At 43.0% G+C, this 17434-nt stretch overlaps 2 protein-coding genes and 1 long non-coding RNA gene across 5 annotated transcripts in view; 1 reads left to right on the forward strand and 2 right to left on the reverse strand.

Annotated features, from left to right (window-relative positions):
* Positions 1–668: 668 nt before the first annotated feature.
* On the reverse strand, positions 669–7810 carry LOC118964467 (uncharacterized). 3 transcript variants are annotated; one of them, XR_016495470.1, is made up of 3 exons: positions 7672–7810; positions 1149–1191; positions 669–1027 (listed from the first exon to the last, which is right to left on the reverse strand). It is a non-coding gene; the product is annotated as an uncharacterized LOC118964467 (long non-coding RNA). The 3 variants fall into 3 exon arrangements; XR_016495469.1 differs by lacking the exon at positions 7672–7810 and adding an exon at positions 1558–1675; XR_016495468.1 differs by lacking the exon at positions 7672–7810 and adding an exon at positions 1382–1653.
* Positions 1721–3479, forward strand: LOC110522513 (SAYSvFN domain-containing protein 1). Its single transcript, XM_021600957.3, has 2 exons — positions 1721–2131; positions 2359–3479. Exons 1-2 carry the CDS (start codon positions 1913–1915, stop codon positions 2674–2676), a joined length of 537 nt encoding a protein of 178 aa, XP_021456632.1. The 5' UTR covers positions 1721–1912; the 3' UTR covers positions 2677–3479.
* A 534-nt stretch (positions 7811–8344) lies between the features above and the next one.
* LOC110521084 (dynein axonemal heavy chain 8) overlaps positions 8345–17434 on the reverse strand; it is a 58352-nt gene continuing 49262 nt past the window's right edge. Inside the window, exons 69-92 of the mRNA XM_090233167.1 lie at positions 16868–17083; positions 16348–16485; positions 16094–16221; positions 15759–15930; positions 15364–15519; positions 14990–15145; positions 14637–14819; positions 14390–14495; positions 13958–14210; positions 12429–12619; positions 12194–12315; positions 11967–12085; positions 11606–11808; positions 11446–11519; positions 11193–11345; positions 10859–11014; positions 10641–10757; positions 10456–10557; positions 10177–10337; positions 9910–10066; positions 9501–9653; positions 9132–9321; positions 8806–8927; positions 8345–8708 (exon numbers count right to left, since the gene is read on the reverse strand). Coding sequence (XP_090089293.1) covers positions 8421–8708; positions 8806–8927; positions 9132–9321; positions 9501–9653; positions 9910–10066; positions 10177–10337; positions 10456–10557; positions 10641–10757; positions 10859–11014; positions 11193–11345; positions 11446–11519; positions 11606–11808; positions 11967–12085; positions 12194–12315; positions 12429–12619; positions 13958–14210; positions 14390–14495; positions 14637–14819; positions 14990–15145; positions 15364–15519; positions 15759–15930; positions 16094–16221; positions 16348–16485; positions 16868–17083 — 3816 coding nt within the window. The 3' untranslated portion in view covers positions 8345–8420. The remainder of the gene's footprint in view (positions 8709–8805; positions 8928–9131; positions 9322–9500; positions 9654–9909; positions 10067–10176; positions 10338–10455; positions 10558–10640; positions 10758–10858; positions 11015–11192; positions 11346–11445; positions 11520–11605; positions 11809–11966; positions 12086–12193; positions 12316–12428; positions 12620–13957; positions 14211–14389; positions 14496–14636; positions 14820–14989; positions 15146–15363; positions 15520–15758; positions 15931–16093; positions 16222–16347; positions 16486–16867; positions 17084–17434) is intronic.

Raw genomic sequence — 17434 nt, forward strand, 5'->3', positions numbered from 1 at the left:
AACACCTGAAAAATAGCTAAAACAAGCAATGACTACTATGATTGACCACCATGATTTCACAAATACACGGAACAAATATATAAATGCAACATGAAAGTGTTGGTTTCATGAGCTGAAATAAAAGATCCCAGAAATGTTCCATACGCACAAAAAGCTTATTTCTCTCAGTATGTGCACATTTTACATCCCTCTTAGTGAGCATTTCTCCTTTGCCAAGATAATCCATCCACCTGACAGGTGTGGCATATCAAGAAGCAGATTAAATGGCATCAATACCCAGGTGCACCTTGTGCTGGGGACAAAAGCACACTCTAAAATGAGCAGTTGTCACACAACACAATGCCATAAATTGAGGGCAATTGGCATGCTGACTGCAGGAATTTCCACCAGCGCATACTCAAACATGTCACCCATTGAGCATGTTTTGAATACTCTGGATTGACGTGTTAGTGTGTTCCCGCTAATACCCCGGAAGTTCGCACAGCCATTGAAGAGAAGTGGGCCAACATTTCACAGGCCACAATCAACAGCCTTATCAACTCAAGGTGAAGGAGGTGTCGAGCTGCATGACACAAATGGTGGTCACACCAGATATTTACTGGTTTTCTGATCCACGACCCCTACCATTTTTTAAAAGATATTTATGACCAACATATGAAATTCATAGATTAGGGCCTTATGAATGTATTTTAATTGACTGATTTCCTTATATTAACTAAGTCAAATCTTAGAAATTGCTGCATTTATATTGTTGTTCAGTATAGGTCAAACTGAACATGACGCAAAAAGATAGCATTCAGTCTTCACACAAAACAATGCCACTGACAAGTGACAATAGATTTGTCTCTCTCTACCCCTTCATTCTGTATGGAACTGGTTTCACAAAGCGACTTCCCCCTCTCCCTCGTTGTTGAAGCCATAAGCCTTGATGACCTGTTGGATCTGGGTGGCCATGGGGAGCACCAGCTATCGAATCTTCCCCATGTTGTAGGCGACTCCCGTGCCTCCTCCATCCACACTAAATTCTCTGGCACAGAGAAGACTTGGATGATCACACTCAGCACCACTGCATCACAAGCAGTTTGAAGAGATCTGTTCCACTACTGGGCATTAGTAATAAGACAAAAGTATGTGACAACTGTTCTTACATCTGGCATGCTCAACGGTGAGGGTGGGCTGGGGCTGTCCATTCTGTGTCGGGAAAAAAATGGGATATTAGAGAGGATATTGCATATGTGAATCAGATTCAAATACTTATCTAGCTGACTCCTGCTTTTTTATGTAGTGTGTCAGTGAGTCTAATACTTTCCTGTGTCCATTTCTTATACAAACAGAAAAGGGACATATCTAAAAGGGCATATTGATCTAGCTATATATTTACCTTTATTCGATTCATCCAGAACTATGGATGGAGAATTTTGACATGAGTAGGATTGTAGCTAAACTAGCTAGCTAGCTGAGCAGAGCTAACTTCTGTACACTTTTTGAATCTATAATGCTCTGGAATACTCAATTAAATACCTAAATAATCAGTCAATTGCATATTTGGTTACTTACAATATATAAATTGAATAAAGACAAACAGTCTACCAAGAAAAGCTAGTTTGGCTTGTCAGGTGGATGATGGGGTTGACGATTTACTACACAATCTACGTCGTTACGTACGCCTAGCTGAACCGGAAGATAAACAAACTGAAGTGAAACAGATTTGTTAAAGAAAATATTTTCATACTTCCTGTGACAGTCAATTCAATTATTACCATAACACAATTTAGACAAGATTTCCGCGTTTGGGAAGACGGGATTTCACTCGAACAATCTTTTTGGGACCTCTCAAAAAAATCTAGCGAACTGTCGTGCACAAGTTGCCACGCATTCTTTCATTGCTGCATGACTCAGAAGCTCTACACATATGGAGCAAAAGCTTGCGGAGTTCAGGGCCCGAAGAAGGGCTGATGTGGCCGCTAGGAAGAGCGAATCTTTTCAAAAACAACCAATAACATATTCGGACAATGGCAGCACTTTGAAGTCAGACAGTTGCCAGTCATCAACAACTGATCCAGACACACAGGAGTTGACAGATAATCCAATCTCTGCTGTCCATCAGGCTATAAGGACTAAACATTGGGGGGTAGGCTAAAAATCTACTTAAAATACTAGGGGTTGGTTACCCTACACTGTTTAAGCCTAGTCCTGGACTAATAAACACTTTCTTTGGAGATTCATTGACCATGCTTGTTAGTCAACCAGGACTATTCTTAATATGTGTCTGAAAAACCAGATAGTAATAAACGTTGATTCCATCTTGTCAATGTTAGCTACTGTAACTTTATTTATTCCCCCCCCCCGTTTTTTTAGGATGACTGGCTGCTGGAGAGCACTCTGGGTCAATGGCTTGGTTCAAAGCGACTGGCTTTCACGAATCTGACTTTGCTGAAGGTGTTGCTTTGGCTGGTTCTACTTGGGCTGTTTGCCGAGCTGGAATTCGGGTTGCCTTTCTTCCTAATCTCCCTCTTCTACTGGCTGTATGAGGGGCTGCGGAGCCCAACTGCACGCCAACCTGGAGAAATGAGTGCTTACTCAGTGTTCAACCCAGACTGTCAGCCTCTCCTGGGTGCACTTACAGCTGAGCAGCTAGAGGGAGAGATGGGCTACAGACCACTGGCCAACAGATGAAATCCCTCAAGACACTCAAACAACTGACTTTAATCTGAAATGGAATAGCTACTGTACTTTAAGCTTCCCATTGTACTAAAAAGGAACTGGCAATGTATTTGTTTGAATGAAGCACATTGCTGGTATTGATTTTGAAGTCAAATGGAGCCTATTCCATACTACAAGATCATTCACCACTAGTGCACATTGATGATGCTGGAAAAGCACCATCCGCTTGTAAAATTGTATTACTGTACTAGGACCTGCTCTTTACTATTTTGGTCTTAAAACATGTAATAGTCATCTGTATGCAGATGACACTTATGTATGCCATTGCAAACTGTTGACCAGGCTAGAGCTGCAATGTGATTTTGTTGCCTTATAGAAAGCCCTGGTTGGTTTAAAACTTGTACTTAATGTGGGCAAGACGAAATATGTGTTCTCTAATTCTAGCAAAAAAAATTCAGATGAACTACATATTTATTCATTGGATTGTTCTCCTATTGATCGGGTTCCTGCCTATAAATATCTGGGCATTCGGATTGACAAAGATCTAATGTAAAAAAATATATATATACACTTATGGGTGAGCTAATTAAAAAGCTGAGATTTAAAGTGGGCTTCTTTTTTTTTAAAATACAGTGCATTTCAGAAAGTATTCAGACCCCTTGACTTTTTTCACATGTTGTTATGTTACAGCCTTATTCTAAAAGTAACTAAATTGTCCCCCCCCCCCCTCCAACTACACACAATACCCCATAATGACAAAGCGCAAAAACTGTTATTTTTACAAATTTATACAAAATAAAAAATGATAACATTTAGACAAGTATTCAGACCCTTTACTCTGTACTTTATTGAAGCACCTTTGGCAGTGATTACAGCCTTGAGTCTTCTTGGGTATGAGGCTACAAGCTTGGCACACCTGTATTTGTGGAGTTTCTCCCATTCTTCTCTGCAGATCCTATCAAGCTCTGTCAGGTTAGATGGGGAGCTTTGCTGCACAACTATTTTTAGGTCTCTCCAGAGATGTTAGATCGGGTTCAAGTCCAGGCTCTGGCTGGGCAACTCAAGGACATTCAGAGACTTGTCCTGAAGCCACTGCGTTGTCAAATTAAATTTTATTGGTCAAATATTTAGCAGGTGTTGCAAAATGCTTGTGTTCCAACAGTGCAGTAGTATCTAACAGTTCACAACAATACACACATGTAAAATAATGGAATTAAGAAATATATAAATATTAGATTGAGCAATGTCAGAGTGGCATTGACTAAAATACAGTAGAATAGAAAACAGTATATTGTCTTCAAAGCGGGCGAAGGTGTTTAGCTTGTCCGGAAGCAAGACTTCGGTGTCCGTGATGTGACTGGTTTTGCCTTTGTAGTCCATGATTGTCTGTATCCCGAGAGAGACATGTTTCTGTGAAACAGAGTATGCCACAATCCCTAATGTCTCTCTGGAAGGAAATCCTTGCCCTGATCTTGTCTACTTTATTATCCAGAGACTGAACATTAGCGAGTAATATACTCGGAAGCGGTGGATGATGTACATGTCTCCTGAGTCGGACTATAGGTCCATTCCAAATACCTCTTCTCCACCGGCGGGGTTTTGGAGCACCCTCTGGAATAAGTTAAATTGCTCTGGGGGGTATGAACAAAGGATCTAATTCTGGAAAGTCGTATTTCTGGTCTTATTCCTAGTTTCCGGCTGTATGTAATAACACAAACATTTTCTGGGCTAATAATGTAAGAATTAACACAAAATAACAAAATACTGCAAAGTTGCTTAGGAGCTAGAAGCAGAGCTGCTATATCTGTCGGCGCCATCTGTCTTGGCTGTGTGCTTAGGGTCGTTGTCCTTTTAGACTAGGGCAAAGGTTTACCTTCTGGGGTCCGGAGCATTCTGTAGCAGGTTTTCATCATGATTACTCTGTACTTTGAACCATTCATCTTTCCCTTGATCCTGACTAGTCTCCCAGACCTGCCGCTGAAAAACATCCCCACAGCATGATGCTGCTACCACCATGCTTCAACGTAGGGATGGTGCCAGATTTCCTCCAGACATGGTGCTTGGCATTCAGGCCAAAGAGGTCAATCTTGGTTTCATCAGACCAGAGAATCTTGTTTCTCATGGTCTGAGAGTCCTTTAGAAGCCTTTTGGCTAACTCCAAGCAGGCTGTCATGTGCCTTTTACTGAAGAGTGGCTATCGTCTGGCCACTCTACCAAAAAGGCCTGATTGGTGGAGTGCTGCAGAGATGGTTGTCCCATCTCCACAGAGGAACTCTAAAGCTCTGTCAGAGTGACCATCGGGTTCTTGGTCACCTCCCTGACCAAGGCCCTTCTCCCCCGATTGCTCAGTTTGGCAGTGCTGCCAGCTCAAGGGAGAGTCTTGGTGGTTCCAAACGTCTTCCGTTTAAGAATGACGGAGGCCACTATGTTATTGGGGACCTTCAATGCTGCAATGCTTCCTCAACACAATCCTGTTTTGGCATTCTACAGACAATTCCTTTGACCTTATGGCTTCGTTTTTCCTCTGACATGCACTGTCAACTGTGGGACCTTTATATAGACAGGTGTGTGCCTTTCCAAATCATGTCCAATCAACTGAATTTACCACAGGTGGACTCAAGGATGATCAATGGAAACAGGATGCACCTGAGCTCAATTTTGAGTCTCATAGCAAAGGGTCTGAATACTTATGTTAATAAGGTATTTGTTTATTTTTAATACATTTGCAAAAATGTCTAAAAACCTGTTTTCGCTTTGTCAATATGGGGTATTGTGTGTAGATTGATGAGGAAAAAATGCAATTCAATCCATTTTAGAATAAAGCTGTAACGTAACAAAATGTGGAAAAAGTCAAGGGGTCTGAATACTTTCCGAATGCACTGTAGATCTTGCCTAAATAGCAGGAATCAGATTGTTTCCTTCCAGCTCTTGACTGTGGTGAAACCATTTAACAGATTGCAGCTGCCGCCTACACTTAAACCTTTGTCTGCTGTCTACCATAACTCCCTTTTTGTTTACAAAGAGAGAATAATGACGTGATTGGGAATGAGACACTGATCTCAATTGGGCTACCCTGAATAAATAAAAGTAAAACTAATATTATTATATATTTTTTAAGACGCACGCACGTTTCAGGGGTCGTCACTTGTTACCACAATCATAAATCTTGCCTATTTCTACAATTTATCTTCTTAAAATCTGATTTGAAACCACAACCCTACCCTTAGACACACTGCTAACCTTATGCCTATCCCTAACCTTAAATGACGACCAAAAAAAAAAAAAAAAAAAACATTGTTATCATACATTTTTACTATATTGCCAATATTTACCCTACGGCAATATACCTTTTGGGGATGTAGTCTGCCATAAAACCCTACAGAAGAAAAAAACAGTTCCAAAGAGGGCCTCTTCTTTCCCCCACTTACTGAGGAAAATATGACAGGGTTAAAGTGTTGGACTAGTAACCGAAAGGTTGCAAGTTCAAATCCCCAAGCTGAGAAGGTACAAATCTGTCGTTCTGCCCCTGAACAGGCCTGTTCCTAGGCCGTCATTGAAAATAATTTGTTCTTAACTGACTTGCCTAGTAAAAATAAAATAAAAAAATACAACATTACACTGATTCTGTTTCAACATAAACTGCCTAATTGTTTTGACAGATGACTGAACTTCCGTTTAAGAACCATACGGAACTCAACAGCGTTTAGAGTACACGGTTTCTGTTGCATCGGCGTAATGAATACACCCTAGCACCCTGGCTGTTGGTTTCCACTAGTTAAAATATCTTAATGGACTATACCGTAAAAATAAATAACTAAAATTAGCTTTTTGGTCTTAATTTAAGGTTAGGCATAAGGTGGTTAAAGTTTAACTAGTGACGACCCTGAGTTATCGGTTGAGTCAAGTTTATTTCCCTGCGCTTTACGACACAACAGACGTCATTACTTACGCCCGAACCGGAAGTAAACAACCCGGGGTTAGTTATAAATACCTTTGCCGAAGTAGAACAACATATTTTAAGATCTGTTTTCTACGGATTTCTCACGTCACTCTTTGTGACAGTGAAACTTTGAATTCTATCAATGCATTGAAAGCACCTTATAATAACATTTCCGCTTTTGATTAGATCACCTTTCACACAATCGAGGGGTAATTTGCTAGAACAAAATGACGTCTCAAATCAGTCTAGCTAGCTAGTTCGCCAGCTATCAGTGCTTGATACCCGTCGTGCACAGTGCATACATTGTCAAGCAGTATCTCATTTCTGCATGAGTATGAATCAGAAGCTGTTAGCATTAGCAAAAGCTTGCAAAGTTCAGAGCCCCGTGCTGGTGAGATGCAGCCCATAACATCACCTGGCAGTGGAAGCACTTTGAAGTCCGCCAGTTGGGAGTCAACAGCTGATAAAGACGCACAGGAGTTGACAAAACATCAGATGCCTGCTGTCCCTCAGGCTACAGGGACTTTACAGTGTGGGGTAGGCTAAACACAAAAACCCTGACTTCAACCCTCACTGAGGTAGCGTCATGGCATAGATCGTTTATTTCAATTCCACCCCTCAGTGTTAGCTAACTCGTGATTCTCTCCACTTTTTTAGGATGACTGTCTGCTGGACTGCATTCTGGGTCGAAGGCTTGGTTCAAGGCAACTTGGTTTTGCAAACCGGACTTTGCTGAAGGTGTTGCTTTGGCTGGTTCTGCTTGGGCTGTTCGCTGAGCTGGCCTTCGGGTTGCCTTTCTTCCTAATCTCCCTCTTCTACTGGCTGTACCAGGGGCTGCGGAGCCCAGCTAAACGTCAACCTGGAGAACTGAGCGCTTACTCAGTATTTAACCCTGACTGTCAGCCTCTCATGGGCACCCTCACAGCAGAGCAGTTGGACTGTGAAATGGGAATACTTCAGCTAACCATGTAAAGGAATAGCTACAGATAATGTGATTTAAACCCCCCGAATTGGTATCCATTATACTGGGAGTTACAGGTTGGTACTGCACTGAATTTTCAACCAACCTTTGATGCTGCCTCCGGCCTCGATTCGTGGAAACGGGAGTCTCATAAAATGACCTTGTCTAGTTGCAGGGTGTCCGTTTGAATTTCTAAAATACTTTTTTGCTCCATGAAGTAATCCAACAATGTGTACGCCGCCATCTTGTCTATTTCAAGTTCTCTCATTGACCAAGACCGGTGTCTGTCATGACATGCAGCACTTTGGGGTGGACAAACCCACCTGTCTCGATCAATGAGAGAAGACTTGAAATAGACAAGATGGCAACATACACATAGTTGGATTACTTCATGGAGCAAAAAAAAAATGTATTTTAATAACGGTGCATTTTCTTAATTCAAAGGGACCCCCTGCAACTGGACAAGGACATTGAGACTTTTCCACGAATCGAGGACGAAGATAGTATCGCCAAGCTAAATTCTGTGTTACACCAAACAGTACCTAACCTGGAACTCCCAGTATAATGGATACTACATTTTTTGGGTTAAATCACATTTTCTGGAGTTACAATATGTAGCTAGTTAAGGAACTTTTTGAAATGTGAACGAGTTGTGATTTTTCTGTTAATTATCTTATGATGCTTAGATGCCCCTCGACTCTTTCAATGAACGAAACACTAGTATTGGTTGTGATGTAAAACTGCTTGTTAATTCCATTAAAATTACTACATCTCACTAGTTGGAATTTTAAAAACATTTATTTGTGTTACTTGCGGGTTACACAAACACCAAAAAAAATACTGAGTAGTTGTCCATCATTTGATGTCACAGAGCAAGGCAACACCACGTAAGATCCAGTGATCGGGTGACTGCACCGTGCGTATCACAACCCCTGTGATGTAGGTGAGGTCTGTGCGCCGAGGCTTCTTGTAGACGGGGCAGATGTAGAACTTGGGGTCCTTGGGGGCGGTGGAGTTGATGGCAAACATGTGAATCACAGGCAGGGGACAGAACAACACCTTGGGAGTGGCTTCGATGAGACGGCAGTTCCTTCTGTCCCAGCCGGCCCCGTCCAGGTACAAACCATAGACGTAGACCCCCTCCTGAGACAGAGAATGATGGATGGCATTGAGGTAAAAATGGAAAGCTGCATCTTGTACATGTGGTGTCAATGACAGTGTTTTGCATGAGGCTACTTACAGCAGGAGAGGCAGTGATCTCCTCCTTGCTTTGCTTCAGCACATCATTATGCAGGGTGACTGTGTCCAGAGCCCAGCCCTTGTGAGCCCTGGTTACCTCCTGCCTCATGGCGGTCAGGAAACCTATAGCCATACAGAGGGCGCAAACATAAAGAGATAGATAACAATTGTTAGATATGTCATTATAATCATATCTTCAGTGATGTAATAGGATGAAGACATGACAAGCTAATTTATGCCGAACTATATTTTGAATATTACAAGTAAATTGAACTTACCCTGCAAGTTTGATCAGTTAGCCTAATTCACGTTTTGAACGAGACTCACCCTGAGGGTTGAAGAAGCCAGTCATCCAGAAGGTCTTGGGTCTGCCTTCAAACACCCAGCTGTAGAACTGTGTGTTCCTCTCCAGCAGCTCAGTGAACCAGAAGCCCAGAGTGGATGACTCCCACGAGATCTTCTTCCACATGTTGGGGATGCGCGCATCAAACATGTTGTCCAGGGCGTCACGCAGGTTCTAGGAGGTAAAACATGAATATGACATTGAATATTCAAGCATCAAAATAACACACAATTTCATACATTGTTATTACAGATTTATAAGCTATAAACCTATAAATATTAATTTGAAGTATAACACAATTAAAGTGTTAACATGTAATACATTATTGCGGTCATTCTAGCCAGTTCTCTTACTTCGCTCATGATGATGGTACCGTCGATGGCGAGTTTGAGGTCGACCAGACTGGTGCGCACCACTCCGATGATCCGCTGCATGCGATCCACCTCTTGGCGTAGGAAGATGTTCATGGAGTTCAAGGCACCCATCTTCACCAGCCTACCTTTCACCTACAGTACACATCACAATAGAATTTGTTGTGTGAGCATACAGTGTATTCACTCTGTACAGCCAAGGGCTGGTTTCCCAAAAGCATCTTAAGGCTAAGTCCATCATTAGAACCATACCGTTCAGTAAGTGGAAAACATTTTTAAAAAGGGAGTTATTACCAGAATTTGTACAATGAGAACATAGATCTGTATTATTTGTTGCAAAACATTTTGCTACATTGTGTTCCTGTCCTTCATTAACAGAGTGAGCACTGACCTCATGGGGTACGTAGTTGGGGGGCAACTTCTCCAGCATGTCCTCTGCCAGTCTGTAGACAATGGACTCTCTAGTCTCCCCTGCTCCTCCACCACTTTCCTTGGGCTGGATGTTGGTGATGGTGTCCAGCACCTCAGCAGACGTGTTGGTCTGATATCTGAACAAGAATAGGTATATAATATTAATGTATTCATATTGAGTATTAAGACTAACACGCAGCATAGACATGATAAGAGAGAAGCGTTGTGATGATCTACGGTGTCTTACGTAATGTCTGCGTTGGGATGCAGACCAAAGACCTGAGGTGTGTCCAGTGCAGGCAGGGTGGCGATGTACTCCATGTACTGCTCCACTGTCTTACACACAGGCACTTTGTATCCTGTGTAGAAGCAGAACGTCGGTTCAAAGATCTTGTCATTGAACCACACCTGTTGGGTGAACGCATGATGCTTAGAACACAAAGTCTGTGCTTCCCACACGATTACCCACATATACAACAGATTTATCAGGACAGTTACTGTTAACTGAAAAGGAAAATTACATTACCCGAGAGAAACAGTTGAGCAGCCGCTTGTCGTAGTCGTCAGTGACCCTTCCTCCGTACTGCACCTCCCCTAACATGTAACGCACCGTGACCCATGAGACACCCTGGAGAAAAACGTTACATGTAGGTCTGTGAGCACACTATAGTCACTGTAGCTTCAGATAGACCTAGACTATTTTGATAGTACCTTCTTGGGGCTGCATTCATCCAAGTGGTTCTGGACAAACTGCACACTGGCTGTGAAGTCAGCCGAGTTGAACTCATATGGGATGTTCCAACCCAGGGGCCCGAATTTACGACGTTCCTACAACAGAGTAACAGACAAGGCAAAAATCTGTAAATTACATTAAATACAGTATATATCTAGAAATATGAATTTATCAAGACAGTGGGCTGAGTCTGTACCTGCACCACAGTGTGTAGGAAGGCTACGTTGTAAAGCATGGGTTTCCACATGGGCAGGTTGCAGATTTCCAGCTGATCCTGAGAGATTCCGGCAAAAGTACGCTTCAAGCCAGCCCGCACCCCCTGGGGGGGATCATTGGTGAACTTGATAGAGGACTGGAAGAAAGAAAACAATCATGTCAGTAAATATTTATTCTTAGACATAAGGGATGTGATTAGGACAATATAGCAATTCTGGAATTTGGCTAGGGGATAGGTCCGTTTCACATGGAGAATGTAATATTGTTGGGGAGATTACTGATCTTGTCTGTGTAGGTGTATACAGGGCCTTTACCTGTAACAAGGTGATGGAGAAGCGGTCGTGGGGCTCGGTGGTGATCCACACTCTGAAGCTGTCGTGCATGGTCTCCACTGTGGTGACAGTCTCCAGCAGCTCATCCATGAATTCCAGGCCCAGATGGCAGTTCTGGAGCAGGACCCAGCCACCCTTGTGTGTACACACACAAACACTTTTAGCTATGCGAAAACATTTGTATATGCTGTACACTACATTTATTTACAAAGAGTTGAATGTCAGAAGCCCTCACCTGTGTCATTGACATCTGTAAGAGCCTTCTTGCATGGATCTCCTGACCTTGGCCCATTGATATCGCTCTGAACTCTGCAACAAATAAACACAATATCACAATGACAGTATTGTCAGTGACTTGTTTGTGATTCATTCAGGGTGATAGGCATGGGGCTAACCTAGCCGGAGTTTCTTTGCCAGAGCGTCGATCTGGTTGGTGGGATCAGAGCCCATAGAGAGGAAGCAGATGAGGGGGGTGCGGGTGTCGCTCTCCTCCCAGGTACTCTCCAGGTTCAGGATGACAGGCTCAGCGAACCTCATGCCCATCGAGTCTCCAACGTACTTCCTGGCCTGGGACAAGGTGCGGTCAGGGCACCATGATCTGTGAGGAGAGTACAACCAAACCTGGGTTCGACCCGAATGCGCTAGCCACAACCTCAGGAAAGATCTGTTTACAACAGGCTTGTAAGAGGCTTACAAAGGCCTTAGTAAAAAAAAATAAAAAGTGTAAAATATTGATGTTCAGAAGCAGGAGCTCACCTGATGAGCAGTAGTTTATGGAAGACATCCAAGGAGTCATTGTATCCATCAGGAATCACACCATCCTCAGGGTTGTCCATGTCAAACCACACCTTCCAGCCCTTCTCATTACGAGACACCTATAAAATGAATAGAGAAGTAAAGTCAATGCAGTGTACTCCTCAGACAAAGCTGTGACCATTGCTAATGATATAATTAATAAAGGGTACTGTAGTGTTCAGCCCCACCTGGTTCATGATCTCAGTGAACTGTGACAGTTTGCTGAGTTCCACCAAGTTGAGCCAGGTCAGATCCAGGATCCAACGGAACGGCTTGGAAGGACACGCCTTCAGGTCTAAAGCAGCACCCCCTATAACACACAGAGAACATTACATATGTACTACTACTAAACCATTACTTTATTCCTACACTGCTACCTATACAGAGATCTGTTAACTAGGATCAGTAGTGAGGATCTGATACCTTTGATGAGGATCTGGAACTCGTTCTGCTTGACGTTGTTCTTCTGCAGGTCGATCTTGAGTGCCAACAGCAGGGTGAAGATGAACTTGTGGTTTTCGTACAGCCCTCGGACTGTGTAGCGGAACACCTCGAAGGACAGGTACTCGATGATGTTAGCAATACGCTTCTGAGTGAGAGGAGACTTGTCTGACCTGTGTGAGGAAAAAGCAAACAATAAAAGGTGAGGATTGTTAGAGGCATCTAGAGGTTGTTCTTTTATACATTTATAAACGCTGTTGTGTATTTAGATTTAGGCCTATGCCATTTGTCAGGCTCATCTTTTTCCATTTGGGTGGACCAGGGTCTCTAACAGGTTGATCACAAGCTACCAGTTGCTCGCAGCCCACCTATGAGTAGCTCGGCAAACAATTCTGAAAGTACAAGCAATCTTCACGCGTTCCACCACAAACGGGCATAAAAAAAATTGCACAAATATCAGACAGTAGCTAGGAGCTTGCGGTGTCTATCTAATCAACACAGCATTGTCATTATCCCACCCCTGGTTAACCACTATTGGCTTAAAAAGCCAAACCTAACGCAATATCTGCCAATTACTTTCAGCAAAACTGTCTGTGTGATGTGCGCGTATGTCTATCACTCCGTGTGTTGCCAGTTGATGTGATAACCGTCTTCTGGGTTGACTGAAATACTTTCCCTAAAACATTCTCAATTAAATGCTAACTGCAAAGTAGGCTTACCTGGCAGAAGTACAGTAAACATTAAGAACACCTGCTCTTTCCACGACATAGACTGATCATGTGAAAGTTATGATCCCTTATTGATGTCACTTGCTAAATCCACTTCAATCAGTATAGATGAAGTATTTTTAATTTTTAAGACAATTGAGACATGGATTGTGTATGTGTGTCATTTAGAGGGTGAATGGGCAAGACAAAAGATTTAAGTGCCTTTGAACTGAGTATGGTAGTAGGTGCCAGGTGGACTGGTTTGTGTCAAACCTGCATGAACAAGCGTAATTTTTTAAAGTGAAAAACAAAACAAAATCAAAAACCAGGATTTTTTAAAACTGATAACATAATTTGGGGAAAGAAAAGCAGAGTTGCTTATGAACCCTTATTTTACCAGGTATATTGGGATAAAACATAGTGCACGGCTTTTTCTTGTACACTAAGGTCCTGGGGAAGAGTTACAGGGGAGAGGAGAAGAGAAGAATGTGCCTATTTGAAAGCTAGAAGAAAAAGAGTAGCTTGCGACATGTTTTATTTCTTAAAAGTAGCTCTCTTGCTAGAAAAGGTTGGAGACCCCTGGTATGGACTGATATAATGTGAGTGTACACAAACTTGATACATTTTTTTATTAAAGGGTAAACAAGTGGGTGAATTTGCCATGTGTTCTGTGTACTGAGGGATTTGATCAGGAAAATTTGGATTTTGGGATAGGTCCATTTCTATTATATTTGAATGAAGGATAAATATCTGAAAAGCAGGAATTCCTGATTCATCAGGAAAAATCCCATCCCTGGTACTGACTTGGCCATTGAGAGGTCAAAGATCTTGAGGAACTGTGCCAGGGAGGTCTGGTACATGACGTTGACCATGCTCATCTCAGTGATGAGGAAGTAGAGGATGCTGCCACGTGAGGCAGCCGGCCGGTACTCCTCTGAAGCCGTGTTGATCTTCACCTCCGTCTCGGCTGCCACGTGCAGCTTCTCGCTCACCTCGGCCGCCGTCAGCTTGGTTACCGACAGGATGCCAATCATGGACTCGTCATCAACCAGGGAACCTTGACACACACACAGATGCACGCATGCACCCACACATAGACAGAAACACACAGAAAGACACACAAACACAGACAGACACCACACACACAAACATGCAGATTGAGCAGTCTGAGTATGAGACATTACCCAACATCAGATGTAACACTTAATATGATTTGTTTATCCTAGGAGTCAATACCCTTGGTGGAGCTGAGCTTGTACAGCAGGTTATCCTCCAACTCCTTCATCTTCCTCTTGTTGGCCGTCACATCCTCCATTAGCTTGACTCTCTCTGCCTCGAGCTCCTGTTACAGTACCATCAGAGCATCCATGTAACGTATTGCTGACAACACCCAAACCAATGCCTCTGAAGTCCTGAGGGAAATGTTCACATAGGTTTTATAAAGGGGTTATGAATGGTTTATAAAGTGTTAATGAAGGCTTACGTATTTCTCGGTGAGGATGACTCGGCCCAGCAGCTGGTTCTCCAGACCCTTCATGGTGACAGTGAAGTCTATAATGGAGGTCTTGGCGCTAACCTCGGGCGTGTACGCCGGGTTAGGCAGCTTGGTTGTGATGTAGAGCTGGAAGCCATCCATCACGTCGGTCTCCTTGTCTCCCACTTTCACCTACAACCAATGAGCACAGGTTTGAATGGGAGCCTAATTTCCCAATTACCCTGGCATCCAAACTGATTTTGCTACATTTCATGGTGAACACAGTGTTCAGTCTGGTTTAACCAGGCTATTTCACAACACTGCTGTTCAAGTCAAACTGATCTGAGAGCGGTGGTATGTACCTTATAGGTGGAGCCGGACTTGATGAAGTTTTTCTCCAGCACGTTGTCCAGGGCGGGGTCCAGATCCTCTCGGACGTCCTCGATGAGCAGCGGTCGTCCCATCGACAGACTGTCCTCCAGGTGGGTACGGAAGTACTTGTGGTTGAGGGACGTGACCTGCAAGAGATATCATGGTCGTGTTCAGTAGGGGAAAACAAAAAGGTGTGTTCCTATTGGATACATTCATGTAGTACCTCCTAGTTTCAGTCTGTTTTACAACACTTTCTACCTACTAAACATGGCCAGTTCTTGGGAATACATTGAACCAATAAATGTAGTTTTCACACTGGTGTGTTTGTTTGTAAGAGTGTGAATGTGAGAAGTGAGTGGCTTACCTGCAGATCATTGGCTTTTTCTTTCTTTTTAATCCACGCCTTGCCCTGGGTCTGAGGGTCGATGAGGAGAGGGAACCTCGTGGCCTTGGTCACGATGATGCCGTTCTGCACTGACAAGTCATCTCCAGGCAGTCCCTGTAGGTTCCACTCGCTTATCTGACACACAGAAAAGGAATGATGTTTCAGTGTGGTGCTTTAGGACATAACAAAACACATTTCGTACAACTTCTAGTTCAGGGAAATGGATACTAAGAACCACTTTGGAAATAAGTGTTTTCATTAATATTTTAACGTGTTATCCTCTGGGATTCAAATGAAAATTTTGTCGATGACTGTTTTGTTTGCAACTCAAAAGTAAAATTAAATTCACTACTGCGTTCATTATATTTTCTTACAGTAGGTGGGTCCACCAGCATAGAGATAATATTGAGGTTATCAGTGAAAGGGATTTTCCTCTTCCGGAGCTCTGCTTCCCAGATGTCCTTTAGGAGCATGTTGCGGAAGTTCTGGTTGAAGGGTCCACAGTACGACAGGAAGCCAGTGAGCTGGAGGACATCCCCTACGAGTCTATCCAAGAGAAGACAACAGATGGTCAAGGGTCACATTGAAAAGCCTCTGATGGAAAGAACTGAGCATTGATATTGTCTGTAGTTTATTGTATTACATTGCATTAAATCTTGGTACATAGTAACAGAACACTGAAAGTAAAGAAACTTGATGCTATCCCTGCCTGTTGATCTGTGATTTAAACTGTTTGCTCTGCTCTGTCCAGCGCACTTTCTCTCCACTAAGCCCATCAATGAGTGCTGACGCTGCCACCATTTTATTCCTGCACATCTCTGCATCGTCCAGCAAATCCTGTAAAGCATCACAAAATCAATTATTTGAACAACATTTTATTCTGCTATTCTATCTATATATTTATATTTATTTTGCAATATTCCTATTTTAAGAATACATTATTTTTTAAGGATTGGACCTCACCTGTTTCTCTTTCATAGCAGCATCGAACTTGGCCTGTACTTTGTCCAACTCTGCCTGTTTCTCATCCAGCTGAGACTGAGCACTGGCTAGCTCGGAATTGGCTATTGACAGTCTGCCCTCTTGGATAATCAAGTTAGCCTGTCCACACACGTGGAGAAAAACTACTGTTCACAATGCTTATCTAAAGGAAAAGGGGGATACCTAGTCAGTTGTAGAACTGAATGCATTCAACTGAAATGTGTCTTCCACATTTAACCCAACCCCTCTGAATCAGAAAGGTGTGGGGGACTGCCTTAATCGACATCCGTCATCGGTGCCCCGTGAACAGCAGGTTAACTGCCTTGCTCAGGGGCAGAACGACAGATTTTTACCTTGTCAGCTCGGGGATTCAAACCAGCAGGTCCATTTCGGTTACTGGCCCAACACTCCAATATATCGGATCACACACACACACAAACACAAATAGTGTTCCCATGCTACTTCATGGAGGGTAGAATCATTCAGCTTATGTTCCCCGTACCTTGAGTGGCAAAACCTCCTTGTTGATGCCGAAGAAGGTGGCCATGGCGGAGGTCCAGGAGAGCAGGCCTGCCACGTTGCCGCACACTTTCTTGGCACACTCAAACGAGTAGTCCTCCATCTGGAAGTAGGGCTGCAGTAGCTCCACCATCTCCTCGTTGATGCTGTCCTTGGGGAACTGCTGCAGTGACGCCATGAAACCACTGCCGCTCATCAGCTAAAAAGGCAAAAAAAGAAAATACAGAAGGCCGGCAATTGAAGTAAAACAAAGGACACAGCTCATAAGCCAAAGTACATAGAGGGGGATGTGGGCTTTGGCCAAAACATTAGCTACAACAAACCAAACTAAGAATTGAGCTACATCAAACCAAGAATTGAGCTACACCAAACCAAACCAAGAATAGAGCTACAACAAACCAAACCAAGAAATTAGCTACAACAAACCAAACCAGGGCATTAGCTACAACAAACCAAGAAATTAGCTACAACAAACCAAACCAGGGCATTAGCTACAACAAACCAAGAAATTAGCTACAACAAACCAAACCAGGGCATTAGCTACAACAAA

Source organism: Oncorhynchus mykiss, chromosome 4, assembly GCF_057628025.1.
Source record: "Oncorhynchus mykiss isolate SJ-2025 chromosome 4, ASM5762802v1, whole genome shotgun sequence".
Taxonomy (NCBI): Eukaryota; Metazoa; Chordata; class Actinopteri; order Salmoniformes; family Salmonidae; genus Oncorhynchus; species Oncorhynchus mykiss.

What these genes read in the sequence shown, in the direction of transcription:
- LOC110522513 (XM_021600957.3), top strand. Translation starts at nt 1,913, where the DNA reads ATGGAGCAAAAGCTTGCGGAGTTCAGGGCCCGAAGAAGGGCTGATGTG. An exon ending in TAAGGACTAAACATTGGGGG is followed by an intron (nt 2,132 to 2,358) that starts GTAGGCTAAAAA and finishes CCGTTTTTTTAG; the next exon opens with GATGACTGGCTGCTGGAGAG.